The sequence below is a fragment of the Oryzias melastigma genome, linkage group LG6, assembly GCF_002922805.2.
Source record: "Oryzias melastigma strain HK-1 linkage group LG6, ASM292280v2, whole genome shotgun sequence".
NCBI classification, from domain to species: domain Eukaryota; kingdom Metazoa; phylum Chordata; class Actinopteri; order Beloniformes; family Adrianichthyidae; genus Oryzias; species Oryzias melastigma.
The window spans coordinates 6,434,916-6,450,202 of NC_050517.1; the positions used below are offsets into that span (position 1 = coordinate 6,434,916).

Genomic DNA, 15,287 nt, shown 5'->3' on the forward strand with positions numbered 1-15,287 from the left:
TTTTCTTGTGAAAATCCTGATGCGGCCCAGCCTCAACTAGATTCCGCCTCCAGCGGCCCCCGGCTGATTTGAGTTTGAGACCCCTGCTGTAGGTGGTGGACAGAGGCTAGTTTCTGGTAGTCTAGTGTGAATACTACATGCTAGACCTGGTAATGGCGCCTTCTTGAGAGTGGCTCATAAACCAAGAGTGAAAGTAGCAAAAAAAAAAAAAAAAACATTCTTTCATTTGCTCCAAGGTTTTACGTCTGCTCTGAAACGTTGTTTTCAAAAAGATCTTGAGTCTCTTGATTTGACCTCATGTCTGCAGCCTCCAGAGAGGGAAGGTGGGCTGCCCCGCCAGGTTGGAAACAAGACCGAATGTGCTCTGCTGGGACTCTGCCTCGACCTTCGACGAGACTACCAGAACATTCGCAACGAGTTTCCTGAAGAGAAGCTCTTCAAAGTCTACACCTTCAACTCTGTAAGGAAGTCCATGAGCACAGTTCTCAGGCACCACGATGGCAGTTACCAGATGTTCAGCAAAGGGGCTTCTGAGATTCTGCTCAAGAAGTAGGTTTACTGCTTTTGCTTGTGACTCTTTGAAGACGATGAACTTGTGTGGACTTGATAAGATCATCTTTAATCTCTTATTGAGATTGTCTCAAACTCCTCCAGGTGCTGCAAAATCTTGATGGCTAGTGGCAAGCCTAAAGTCTTCAAACCTCACGATCGAGAAGACCTGGTGAAAAAGGTGATTGAGCCGATGGCTTCAGAGGGGCTCAGAACCATCTGCATAGCCTACAGAGACTTCCCTGTATCTGAAGGAGAGCCTGACTGGGACAATGAGGCCGAAATCCTCACTGGACTCACGTGCGTCGCAGTGGTCGGGATTGAGGACCCCGTGAGACCTGAGGTGCATCATCCTTGGCTTTCAATTTTATCAGGCTGTTACATCTGTGGAGTGGCTAACACAGCCCTGTATGGATTGTTGTCATTTGTGTTCAGGTGCCAGAAGCCATCAGGAAATGTCAGCGCGCAGGAATCACTGTCCGCATGGTGACAGGAGACAACATCAACACTGCCCGGGCCATTGCCACCAAGTGTGGCATCTTGCAACCTGGAGATGACTTTCTGTCCATGGAGGGCAAAGAGTTCAATCGCAGGATTCGCAACGAGCAAGGCGAGGTCAGACAAAGGGGAAAAGAAGGGGATCCAGAGAGATTAATTAATTATTCTACACACTGCAATCAGATGTTCTACTACTTTCTGATTTCAGATTGAGCAGGAACGTTTAGACAAGATTTGGCCCAAGCTGAGAGTTCTGGCTCGATCTTCTCCGACAGACAAACACACGTTAGTCAAAGGTGAGGTGTGACTTTCAGACCTTTCTACTGAAATAATGAGTTTTGCTGAATAGCTGATTGTATTCCTGAATGAGAACAACTATCAGGCATGCACAATCCTGGGTTTTTCCAGTTAACTAAAATGCTGATTGTGCTAAAAAGTAGTGAAATGATGAGAGCTTTTGTACTTGTTTCCCTCTCCATGTGATTTGTAGTTGTGAGGGATCGAGTGGCCAATGAGGACAACAGAAGATTCATCCAAAAATGAAAAGTTTAATTTTCTCAAAAAATGGTAGATAATTTACAAAGTGGGCCCTTAAAAGAGGTCAACAAAACAGAATTAACTCAGGCAATAAACTTGAACTTAACTTTAACCAACTGAACAGACCAAGTAACAGAAATGAACTGACCTAACCTAAGACACAACAGGGGAACATATATAGTGGGCGATCAAACCACTTGACTAACATGGGGGGAACTAAACATTTAACAAAGACAACAAAAAATACTAAACACAAAAATACTGGTCTTTCAGAAGAAAAAGCAAGCAAAAGAAAAGTACACAAAAAGGATAAACAAATTAACAGCAACTCTTTACAGAATCAAAGTAAATAAACTTTAAATTAGTCCATGTTTCCCCCCTGGAGACTTCTGGAGGTGGCGCCTGCCAATTGCCCTGCTGCAGCATTTAAAGGCTGTGATGGCGGCATTTCCTCCTTTGGCCCAACAGCACAGCTCCAGGAGCAGAACCCCAGCCACACCCGCAGCAACCAGCATACACGGCACTGGTAACTCAAAACAGGTGAAATTAATCAAACAACCCAAGATGATGAAATCAAAATATATGTTTCTACAAATAAACATGAAATAAATATATATTTTAACTCAAAGAAATGTTGGTGTTTATTTACAAATGAATTTAAAATGTGAAATGTATCAAATATATGAAATAAAATGAATTGTGTGGTGTATTGAGGTTACCACCATTTTGTTGTGGGTGTGGCAGAGAACGCTGCCATCACAGTAGTGAACTACAAATGCTCTAAATATCTCAACATTTTTGATTAGTTTAAAACACATCTGTTCTAATTTAAATGAAAACACACTTTTCCTTCAATTCTATTTGGAGTTTTCTAGGTACACAGTAAAGGCTTCAGAAAGAACTATTTCTTCTGGAACATAGTTTATTGAAGACGTTATGTTTGACAATATTTTCAAACTGTGATGCTATGTTCACACCACTCTCTGCAATGCACATTCAAGCAGCCAATTACAATGAAGTCTAAACGCATATTTTGGGCTACTGTGTTCAAAACGTTCACATGTGACTACGCACGTTTCTAGGACAATATTTAGACTCTATGTGAAAAAACATAGACTGTATATAAGATAACTGGACAGAGCAAGCCCCCCTCCTTCCGTGTTCCATATAGGAAGTACCACTGGGTTGCAAAAAGGCCAAAGTCCCATTGACTTACATTGAGAAACAGACAGTTATTTCTCAGTCATTTTATATGTCAGAATAATCATTCTTCCTCTGCTGCTTTCTGCTTAACTTCTTTTTTCTAATCCTATTTTTTTTTAAAGATTTTTTTCCATTATCACAAGTTATTAGAGTTATAAATTGACCAATCAGATGGCTCAATAAGCGTTTGTGGGTCTAACGTCGAACGTCTGGGGGGTTTGATTGACAGATGACGGGTAGCCAATGGGAGCAGACTTCATCAATGAGTCCGTGAAGACCTTTTAACACCTACTTTACAATTCAACAATGTACCAATCATTGTCCTACTGTTGTTTTCCTCAATGGAATGTACCGATTCAGCAGTTTGAAACAACAAGAGGAGCATGCTGTCGACATTTTTAGATGAGGATTTACTCTGTAGAAATAGATTTCACTCTGAGGTTATGTGATTTGGACTTTTTTGTTTGTTTAACGTTCGTTTTTCTTTTTTTCACTGTTTTGGTTGTGGCTTATAAATGATCAGTTGCGTATCATACGGAATGGTACAACTCCTCCATAAAACCACCAACCAAAGTTTCATCTTCGCCGCACTTTTCCAGCTTCAGCCTGAATTAGACGCAGCCGTCTGAGGAGCGCGAGACAAACTTGAAAGGACCTGATCGTATTTTCAAACAGAAAAAAGGATTGTTATTTATTTTAAATACCGCTGAACGCGCTTCTCACGCGCATCTCACGCGCATCTGATCACATGTGAAGAGACGCGCGCGAGGGGATTAGCAACGTCACCCAAATGCTCCTTTTATCTCGACAAAAAGGAATAAATGTAAGTAAATCCCAAAGGACCGCTGACAGAATCAAATGTTGGAATGGTTCTCCCTCAAAGGCTTCAACAATGACTTGTACAATTCTCCCGAGCCGCCGTTATTAAAGTAGAAGCTGTTTACATCCGCGGTCTCGTGGTCGAGGCGTGGAAAGAGGCAGACGGTTGCAATAAACTCACTCCTGATTGGCGACAGTACTTCCTGTAGATTCCATGACTCAGCTATGATTCAGACCAATCGCTGAAGATGGGTTGCAAATGGCGGTATCCGTTTCAGGAATTGACGGTGAAAGCGGCGGCCTACTTTCGCGAGGAGAGGAAGTAATGCATTTCCAATGGGGGACCTCATTGCTCGCTCTGTCCATTATTTTTACAGTCTATGTGTACAAAACACACAGCTATTGAAAGTTAAACCAATTGAACTCTGACCAACCAGGTACTAAGGTTTGATAATGACATATGGTTAGTGTCCTTTTAACTCACAGAAATGCCAAATGATTAAAAATTGATCATGGAGAAATCGATCATCACGGTTTGTGCCCGGCCGGAATGCAGAAATGCTGTTAAGTTCAGGATAAAGTTCATTTAATTCAACAAACTCAATTCACCAAAAAGACATATATTGGTTTTTGTACACAAAATCGTTTGACATGGGACCACGTACCATTACATGTTGGGATGGATCCTGAACATATCCGAGAATTTTGTAAGCAGACAATGATATTGGGAAGACGGCTGGGGAAAGGGAGAGGGCTATTTCCTGGTGCAGAAAGGGAGCAGACTATTTCCTGGTGGAAGAACCGAGCGACAAATTGGGAGAACTGGTTTGAAAAGGCAGAAAGGTACATGTGAAAAGGATTTTTATATGGAGAATGATGATGCTTCAAAGAGAACAGAACGGTTCACAGCCAGTACTAATCAGAACAATGTTCTCATCAATTCAATAAATCCTAAAAGGTTCATCTATTGTTGTTTACACTTTTTGATCAAATTTCTCCACAAAATGAACCCATTAGCCATCACCATTCTGTATTTGATGGTATTTGCATGTAAATACGTGTGAGCAGCAGCAAAACTTATGTAAAAATCATGTATTTAAAAAGTGCGCCAACATGCACACTGCTGTATTGCCCACACATATTTTACTTGCATCCAAGGTTTTTTTTTTTTTCTTAGTCACATGTTTTAAGAGTGACCAACGTGCACGTTACTGAATTGCGTGCACACATTTACATGTGTCCAATTGTAATAACTGATGTAAATTCATGTTGGCCACACATTTTAAGTGTGTACTAAATTAAGAATCAAGAATGAGTCCCACCCAAAGTCTTTTAACTGACGTAAAAATGAGACATTCATATAGTATTTCAGATGTACTTTTCTCAAAAAATGTATAGTAAAGATACTTCATGTTGTCAGTGGTAGTACTCTTTGAAGTACTAGGTAGGTCTGTAAAAGAATGGCGATGTACTAAATTTAAACTTAGGAATTAATCCCACCTGTTAACTGACATTTTATGGTAATTTATATGTGTATTTCTCAAAAACTATACAGTAAAATCACTTCATATTTTCAGTTGTTCTCTTTGAAGTATTGGGTAGGTCTGTGAAGGAATGTTGACGTACTAAATTTACAATCAAGATATATTCTCAACCAAAGTCAGTAAACTGGTGTCATTTCTTTCACCTTTTGTGATAATTCATAAGTGGATTTCTTAAAAACTTTACAGTAAAAACGCTCTATATTTCCAGAAGAAATTTTGTTTAAAGTACTAAGTATGTCTATGAAAGATTTATAATGTACTAAATTGATGATTGGGATTCATTCACAGTCAAAATTAACCAACTTTATATCAGTGCTAAAATACATTTTGTCATTGGATTTCTAAAAAAACAGTAATGCGCAGTCAATTTAACATAATTATCATATGCTTTAATAGTCATATGCATTCACGAGGAGCAATAAAGCTCTGCAAAGTCTTAAAGATTTTAAAGCAAGAAAGTTTTGTAAGAAACTCGCTCCTTCATCCGTCATGTTCTTCAACCAAAACTTTGGACAGTCCTGCTGTCTTAGAACGAATTGACAAAAGTTTGCACGTTCATATTTTCTTGCAAAACTGGTGAATAATTGAAATCCGAAATGTCTGGCGCTCCTTCATCGGACAGGCTGAGCAAAAGGATGGGTGGTTAGGTTGCTCATACCTTCCTGATGGGCTCTTAAAAAAAGTGTGACCAAGAAAATAGCAATGGCAGAACGTGATTCGAAAATAACGTACGGATAGACACTTTCTTAAAAAAAAACGCAGCACATAGAATATTTCTCAATAGAAATCTATGGGATTTTAGCTTCTTGGAACCAGCAGGTACTTCCTGTTTGGAACGCCAGAGGGCAGGAGTTACTTATTCCAGTTCTCATTTACAGTTCATGGTCAGTAAGTAGTGATTGGTCCAAACAGAACAGAGCCATCATTCCTATGGCAACCATTCTCCAATCAGGAGTGAGCTAGATGTGTGTTCACACCCCTACCTCCTTAAAGCGGGCTCAGACGAACGTGTCTAATGTTCTGCACATTGATCATACTCTTCATAAAAGACAAATACAACTTTTTCTGGAAAATCATCAAAGATGGCGGCCGGCGGCGGCGCAGCGGCTAAAAATTCTCCCTATTTCTGCCTTTTCTTTTTCATAAATGTTATTTTTACCGTCGCTGTCGAACACTACAGTCGTTCGGACTTGATAAACATTGGATTACGATGCACTCTGCGCGTCTCCAGCGACTTTCACCGCGCTTTTAACATCCCCGACGAGATCGCGCGTCCAGCGGGCTCTCCGTGGATTGTTGTCGGGTCCGGACGGAGTTGCAGGCGGCGGAGAGAGCGCAAGCGACGGCGGGGCTGCCGGGCCGGCCTGGTGCGGAGGCTGAAGAAGGAGCCGCTCAAACCCCCGGTACCGAGCCTCTACCTGTGCACCGGAAGAGCCTCGACACACGAAACGAACACCCTGGAGCTAGAGCTGGAGGGAAACCGCTTCGTGAGGGACTGCTGCGTTTTATTGCTCCATGAACCCGAGGCTCCAGCGCAGCTGGCGGGTCGCACGCTGCACCGCTGGGACGGAAGGAGCGGAGGAGGGGGGCTGTGTCTCTACATTCACCAAGGCTGGTGTAACAACAGCGCCGTGCTGGAGACCCACAGCTCCACAGACCTGCACTTCATGACTGTCCGATGCAGACCCTTCTACCTCCCCAGAGAGCTGACTGTAGTCCTCATCACGGCTGTCTGCATCCCACCGGAAGCTGACGTCAGCACAGCCACGAGTCTGCTCCTGCACTCCATCAACAGTCACCAGCGAGCTCATCCTGAAGGCGTTCACATCATAGCCGGAAGTTTCAACAAAGCTGACCTGCAGTCAGTGCTGCCAAACTTCCATCAACATGTCAGCTGCCCCACCAGCGGGGACCGTGTTTACTCCAACATCAACCATGCATACAGAGGGACCCCCCTGCCCCATGTGGACCACCGTTCCCTGTTTCTGGTCCCAGCGTACTCTCCCCTCTGTCGCCCAGTGAAACCCACGGTGAAGACCATCACCAGCTGGCCCAAAGGTTCCCTCCACCAACTTCAGAGTTGCTTTGAGACCACCCGGTGGGAGGTCTTCCACCATGAGGACCTGGTCGTTTTCTCGGAGACTGTGCTCGACTATATCAGGTTCTGCATTGGAAACGTCACCGTGGATAAAACCATTCGGATATACCCAAACCAGAAACCTTGGATGACGAGGCAGGTGCGCATGCTCCTGCACGCCCGACACTCGGCCTTCAGGTCTGGAAACAGAGCCCTCTACAGCGGTGCTCGTGCTGACCTAAGGAGAGCCATCAAAGAGGCCAAGGCAGCCTACACCAGGGCAGAGGAAGACCACCCCTGCAGCAATGACCCCCATCGGGAATGGCAGGCGGTCCCGACATTCACCAACCACAGAGGCTGTAGTGGCTTAGAGCCTCAAACACAGCTCCCTGCCGCATCCTCGCAGCCCACCACAGCCGTGAGGGCCGCTCCGTTTATTCTAGAGGACGTTGAACGGGGTCTCCGATCAGTGGACCCCAGGATGGCGACGGGTCTGGATGGTGTACCAGGGAAAGTTCTGAAGGCCTGCGCTCCCCAGCTATCTCAGATCTTTACAGACATTTTCAACCTGTCTCTGACCCAAGCTAGCATCACGCCCTGTCTGAGGCTGGCAGCTATGCTCCCGATCCCCCAAAACAACCACTCGCAATGACTACTGACTAGGACTGCTGAGATTAATCAACTAATCGACAATTAAAATAGTCAACGACTAATTTAATAGGCAATTAGTAGTAACTTTATATTATATGGAGTCAGAGTGCAGTAAAATTAAAAGATAAAATGGCATTCTGTTATCTTTTTGGACTATTTTGCCATTTATTAAGATATTTTAGGCTATTTTGGGGTTTGCTAATGTTTCAGCTACATGCTAGCTATTTTGGCTAATTTAGGCATTTTTTTCCTTTTGTTTTTTTAGGCTATTTTGGAGTTTAGCTAATATTTTATCCGTATGCTAGCTGTTTTGGCTAAATTAAGCTTTTTTTCTGTTTTTTAGGCTAATTTGACATTTATCTAATATTTTAGCTGGCAATCAGCTTTAGTGATTCCAGCTACCAGCTTCGGCGTTTTTAGCTATAAATTTCAGCATCTTCAGCTATCAGCACTAGAATCTTCAACAGCCAAATTCAGCTTACAGCATTCACACTAGCATTATCACAGGTAATGCTATATATCTAGTTTTTAGTTATTTTAATGATAGTTCAAATATCTGCTTTACATCCACTTTGTGCATGACCTGATTAATCAACTAATTGGAAAAAATAATCAGTGATTATTTGACTATTAAATCAATCATTTGTGGCAGCTCTATTACTGATCCACAGCACTGACCTCTATCATAACAAACTATCTCCAAAGAGCGATCCTTTGACACATGAAGACCTGCCCTCCAGCAAACCTACATTAGCTCACATACCAACACATCCACAAGTCGTCACATATTGAGGTTTGGTTAAGAACCCCTCCTCGTCACTTTTGTCTTTTTGGGGGTCCCCAAATTGCGTCTTGGTACTAGACTGATTCTGGTTCGCGGCCCGGAGGTCAGAGACCCGTGATTTAATGGAAACAGCCAGTACGTCGAAAAACGACGACTTGGGGACACCCAAAACATCAAAAAGTGACGTGGAGGGGTCCTCAACCAAACGTTAATATAAGAAGACTTGGGAGTGAGAATATGTTGCACATACAGATCATTACAATCAAGAACTCAGACTAGAGACTGCTGCTTCTAGAGTTGATGAACCAATTCTCTTAATGGCTCATTAACATAGTTGATGGTAACCAAGTCACGTTTGGTTGGAAGCCATTTTTTTAATTCTTTTTATTTTTGTCTGACCTGAGTTCATTTAGATGCAGAAACAAGCTCCTCCTCCTGATTTCCTATGCAAATGTCCCCGCACGCTTGACGTGAGAAACTCGATGAGTTAACAGAAGGAGGGGGAGGAGTCTCCGTCTTGAGTTATTCTGTTTTATTAAAAATGTTCTTGTGTTAAAATGTTTATACTAAAAACTTTTGCATCAAACTTCCTTGCAGTCTGCTTTGTTTTTTATTGTGTTTAGGTGTTGTATGAATAACATGAGTCAAAGTGGTTTATTTAAACACATTAAAGGGGAAAATAGTGAGTATTGGAATATTCACAATGAACCCATATCAGACTTAAAATTCTTCTCAAATTAAGTTAAAATTAATATTTCACAATAATTCAAACTCAATTATAGGTGAGAAATATGTTGGTTTCAGTCCAGATTTCTGCCGATCATTCCTATAAGGAGTGGATTAAATAAATTAACTCCGGGCTGTCAACCAAAAAGTGAAGAAATATATAATGGAGCCAAATAGCCAGTTTTTTTAACGGCTCTTGAAAAAAGGGAATTACTACTAACTGATGTACCTGTACAACAGGGGTGCCACACTCAATCACATGGGGGACCAATATCCAAAACACACAGTAGGTCACGGGCCGAAAACAGGACAAACATTTATCGAACACATAAAAAAACAAAATTGTTTAAACTTTTAAACGTTAAAAAACGTAACTTTAAAAAAATAAATATTAATAAAAACAGATAGGAATATTATTCCAGAATAAATTAATTTAAACCTTGAATTACTTTTAATAGTTTGCTCTCCATAATAGAATATTCTGTCAAATTATACAAGTTACAAAATAGAGCAAATGTTAAAAGAAATCAACCTTTAAATGTCTTAACTTGTATGTCATTTTATATTAAAGAAAAAAAAAACCAAAAGATTTTACTCTCCATAAAATATGATCCGGATCCGGCCCCGGGCCTTGACTTTGAGACATGTGCTGTACAATGACAATAAAGCTTTTTATATAAAAAAAAAAAAAAACCTCCTTTGTGGCACATGCCTCAGGTATCACAAAGGAGCAACTTCTCATTGACCCTAATGTTAGAAAAGTCTGATTTTAGACCAAAAACAGACAAGAATGCATCCTGGTGTTTGATTTTCATGTCAGTGTTATGAGTTAGAAGGTGATTGGAGCCAACATTCTACACCGCATTAATGTTTATGGCTGCGCTACAGGTAAACTGACAGGATATTTATAGTCCATTCCTCACAGCAAAACTGGTTAGGTTGATATTTCAGACAAATATTTTGTGGTACTATCACCAAATTTGACTCAGATGAACCTTAAAATCTCCTCCTTCAGAAAAGTACATTAGCCATGAGAAAAATACTAAATTGGGACACTTTTTATAAATGGGGATCACACACTCAATTAATAAAAAAAGAAAAGATTTGCCCCAGTCTCAGGTATTTGGGATGTCAATGCACAAACTGTCTTGTAACTTAAATGGTACTACAGAATACTCATATATATTTTAACATTTTATTTTTTTAATGGCTGACAGGCTTTTCTCTAAGATAGGATCTTAAGGTACCTTTACGCCAAATGTGATGTTTTTACCACAAAATGTACAATTATTTTAATAACCGGTTCCACTATCAGCGGCTCTTGATCAAGCATGCAGACTGAAGAACATTCCACTATAACATGCATATGTTGGGGGGACTGAGAGAGTTGTGATCCACAGTTTAACTAAAAATATTCTTCATGGTTATGTTGCAAACTCTTAAAATAAAAGACCTTAACTCCAATGTTGTTCTAGTTTTTGTAAACCAGGAGTCACCAACAGATGGATCTTGTGTTCTCAGTCGAACTCTTCATGAATCATAAAATAACTGACCTTTAGCTGAACTTAAACGAATCTTGTTACTGTACACCCAAGAAAGAGCTAAAATCAACATGAGAGGAAGTGAAAAAAATGCTTGTAGATTTCTTACAGACAATTAAAAAAAGTTATTCTTATTTCAAACAGTAAATCTAAACACAAAAACGTTCAGTTTTTTTTTTCAGTATCGCAGCACAACATTTTTTAATGAATTCGATTTTTGACAAACTTAACAGTATTTAGTAAAAAAAGACTTGAATAAATGTAAATTTCCAGATGTGAATAATAGATTTAATTATAATGTTATCATCTTGATCAACATCATCATTTCAGCCTGTCACGCCAATGCTGAAGTTGATAGCTGAAAACGCTAAAGCTGATAGCCAGCTAAAATATTAGTTAAATGCCAAATTAGCCTAAAAACTGAAAAAAGTCTAAATTAGCCAAAACAGCTAGCATGTAGCTGAAATATTAGCTAAACTCCAAAATAGTATAAAAACCACAATACATGCAAAAATAGTCCAAAAAAGTGACATAATACAATTGTAACTTTCAACTTTACTACACTCCAACTCCACAAAATATAAATTAAATTATTAAATTAGTCATCGACTATTTTAGCAGTCGATTAGTCGTTGATTAGTTGACTAATCATGCCAGCACTTACATATATATAAGGAGATAATAATTATTAAGCTAAACTTCATGATAATGATTTGTCACCATTACATCGTTTTATTTATTCTTTGTTTTGATTAATCTTGTTCAAGAATGTTCTTTTTTATGTGTAAATTTTAAAAATATAATCATCTCAAGCTCATTAAATGTGATTTTTCTCCCCGGGTCTGTTTTCTCCTCTGACTGTATGTCTGTTTTTTGCTGTCAGGTATAATCGACAGCACCGTGCTGGAGCAGAGGCAGGTTGTCGCGGTAACTGGAGACGGAACGAACGATGGCCCCGCCCTCAAAAAGGCAGATGTTGGCTTTGCCATGGTAACCACTGCTGTCAAAACTAAAATGAAAGTTACTTTTGGGATATCTCTGATTCAACAGCGTCCTCGTCGGCTTTCAGGGCATTGCAGGGACGGACGTGGCAAAGGAGGCGTCGGACATCATCCTGACAGACGACAACTTTACCAGCATCGTCAAAGCTGTCATGTGGGGCAGGAACGTGTACGACAGCATCTCCAAGTTCCTGCAGTTCCAGCTCACGGTCAACGTAGTGGCTGTTACCGTGGCATTCACTGGAGCCTGCATTACTCAGGTCAGCAGCTTCCGCCATGTCTTTAGTCAGGAGGACGCCATGTTTGTACCGCCAGAGGAACCAAATCGACCAGAACATGAGACTATGAACAGAACCACAGATGACATAGACTTTTTCTTGGGCCATGTTTACCCTACATCTAGATCCACAACATTAGACATGTTTAGTTTTCCTGGTTGATTATGTTAACAGTTGAAAAGTTACAGTAAATCAAAGAACATAAACACTGGAGCTCCGGTATTAAAGGGTTAAACATTAAACCAGATATTCAGTAATCTGGTTTCAGATAATGGTCCCAGTCCTTTTGCCCTGACCCAGAAAACAGTAGCAGAACAATAACAGCTTAGTTCAGAATCACACACACTGAAAAACAACTCTCAGCGCTCAGGTTCTTAGTGAGGATGCAGCGATTCATCTTGATTCGGTAGAAATCGATGCAGAAAATGTAAAGACCAGTTTGTCTCGGCCTGTGCCTAGATTTAGAAAAATGCAGAGTAGATCACATTTCTTCATGCAGGCTCACCATGAGTGTGGGGGCACGCCTGTGAGTGTTTGCCTATCTACGAGTGTGTGCGGACGCGCCTGTGATTGTGTGCACGCCTGTGAGTGAGCAGGTGCGCCTGAGAGTGTGTGTGCGCCTGTGCGTGTGCAGGTGCGCCTGTGTGTGCCCCTGTGCGTGTGCAGGTGCGCCTGTGTGTGCGCCTGTGTGTGTGCAGGTGCGCCTGTGTGCATGGGGAGTGTGTTCTGGCGCACCTGTGTGTTCGGGCGTGCCTGTGAGTATTTGGGCACCAGTGAGTGTGCAGGCACACACACTAATAGACGCACCTGTACACATAGCCGACTGTGTGCAGGGGAGGCTGTGAGTGTTCAGGTGCGCCTGTGAGTGTTCAGGTGCGCCTGTGAGTATGTGCATATCTGTGAGTGTGAGCGCACCTGTGAGTGAGCAGACATGCATGTCTTCGTGTGTGCATATCTCAGTGTGTGGGCGTCCCTGTGTGTGCAGGCGCACCTGTGTGTGCGTGCCTGTGAGTGTAGGGGTGCGCCTGTGTGTGTGTGGGCCTTCCTCTCCTATGAAATTCTTGCAGCTCCTTCAGATTTAAATGTTTCTCATAAGTCAGTCCCTCCAGGATTTCGTGATGTTGCAATCGCAACTATTAACACAAATTCAAGCAAAGCCGAGATTTGTTCCTCCCCTTATAACGTTACATTTTCATCGCAACTTTACTGCAACTTTGACCATTCTACCTTGACAACTGTCATGGGAGACGACACAGCTTCATGACTGTTTCCTTTCTGACTCCTAACTGGGATTTATTATTAACTCCCTTGAGCTCTCTCTGTGTTTTTATCTCTGCAAGCTGCGCGTGAACGGTCACTCGCGCTGAGCACGAGGGCGGGCGAGTGTGCTCGCAGCAGCAGCTGGGTAGGGGTTGGATGGGGTGGGAGCGGTCCGTCACGTGGAGCACAACATGAACCGAGTATGAAAGGATTTGTAATCATTTCAATATTATGTATAATTGTTTATTTACATTGAATCCTTTCTATTAGCTTCTGAAAACAGACAGTTTGATATGAGGGACAAAAAAAACATACTTGGCCTTAAAATACCTTTAATTCATTGTGTTGGGAAACCAAATTGGAAAAAATTGAAATCGTGACTTTAAAACTGTGAATCGAATCAAATTGTGGCTTGATTGAATTCTTATAAGTGAGAGTTTCACAAAATGTCAGAAATGAAGTGAAGTTATTCACCTGCACAATTCAAGATTCCTAGATTTGGGATACGCACAGCTTTCACTGACATATAAAATACATTTCAGGACAAACCAAAACAAGATCAAACAGACAAAAGAAACACACTCACGCCGTTTATACAGCTGTAAATGGGTGAGACTTGCTTAGTGTGGATGTAGATGTGTTGCAAAAGGAGGGTGTGGTTACTGATGACAACAAAGTTGCATCTCAACACTTCGTACAAGAAAAATACTACATTTACCACAGAAACACAATACAAACAAGAACACAGTCCATAAAGTACAACAGGTTGGTGGTTGGAGGTGCAGCTAAGAAGTAAATTCAGATATTGGAGCAGGGGTGTTGCAGGAATGCCAAGGTCAGGAGTGGGATGAGCAGCGAGTGTTGTCCTCCACACACAGCTGCTGTTCACTTTCCGCAGAGGCAGAAATGTTGTGTGCTCAGGGAGTCAGATTAGATCAAATTCTTTAGTTGTTTTGTCCTTGACTGGTCCAACAGAGTCTCTCTATGTTTAGAGGACTTGAATAGCTGCAGAAATGAACGTCTTAAAGGGTTTTATTTGTGTTTCAATAGTTCCAACACTGAATACAAAAGGTTTTAGACATGAAAAGTGAAAATTTTACCTTCCTCCTCAACCGTGGGGTTGTTGAAGCAAAGATGGCTGTGTTTTTAGAACATGCAACACAGGCGCTGTGGATCAGTGTGAGATTAAAACCGCTGTTGCTGTCACAGACCATCAGGAAATAATCAACATCAGACCCGTGCCGAGCACCAGAACTGTAGAATACTACTTAACAATCATTTAAACAGTAGTTCAATTCTTCAATAATCTAATATCTCTGCTGATTCACAAATGTGTTCATTAGAAATTAACCTCTGAATTGTTGGTGGGACTATTAGTACAGAACAAGCACACCCCACTTCCCATCACTCATCTGTTCACACGCTGCCCCACTAGCTTACAGCCCCTCAGAACCCCAACCTAACATCAGCGATGCAGCAGAAATGGTGATCAATATCAGAGCCATTCAGTCCTACAGTTTAGATCCATGATTCCAGCTCAGATGAGGAAAACAAAGACGTTCATGGATGCATCAGAATTGAGCTTGTAGAGGGATCATTTCTACATCACAACTTTTTTAAATGGCATATTTTTTTGTTTAACAGCAACCTGAATAAAGAAATACTAATAACAATTTTTAAGGGACATTTTGACACTGCGTCAATTACATGTTAAAGTGCCAAAAACATTATTTTCACTGAAGTGGGTAGGGCTGGGTATCAATTATAATTTCCAGAAACTATTTGGTTCACAAGAGCCTGAATCGACTCAATTCCAAGT

The 15,287-nt window shown here is 41.3% G+C and overlaps 1 protein-coding gene across 3 annotated transcripts in view; it reads left to right on the forward strand.

Moving 5' to 3' along the window:
- The window catches only part of LOC112139202 (plasma membrane calcium-transporting ATPase 1), a 56,941-nt gene that overhangs the window by 35,560 nt on the left and 6,094 nt on the right, over positions 1-15,287 (forward strand). For all 3 annotated transcript variants that reach the window (XM_024261914.1, XM_024261915.2, XM_036212217.1), the window contains 6 exons: positions 308-549; positions 655-892; positions 985-1,164; positions 1,256-1,343; positions 11,813-11,919; positions 11,999-12,190. In XM_024261914.1, the coding sequence (XP_024117682.1) occupies positions 308-549; positions 655-892; positions 985-1,164; positions 1,256-1,343; positions 11,813-11,919; positions 11,999-12,190 (1,047 nt within the window). The remainder of the gene's footprint in view (positions 1-307; positions 550-654; positions 893-984; positions 1,165-1,255; positions 1,344-11,812; positions 11,920-11,998; positions 12,191-15,287) is intronic.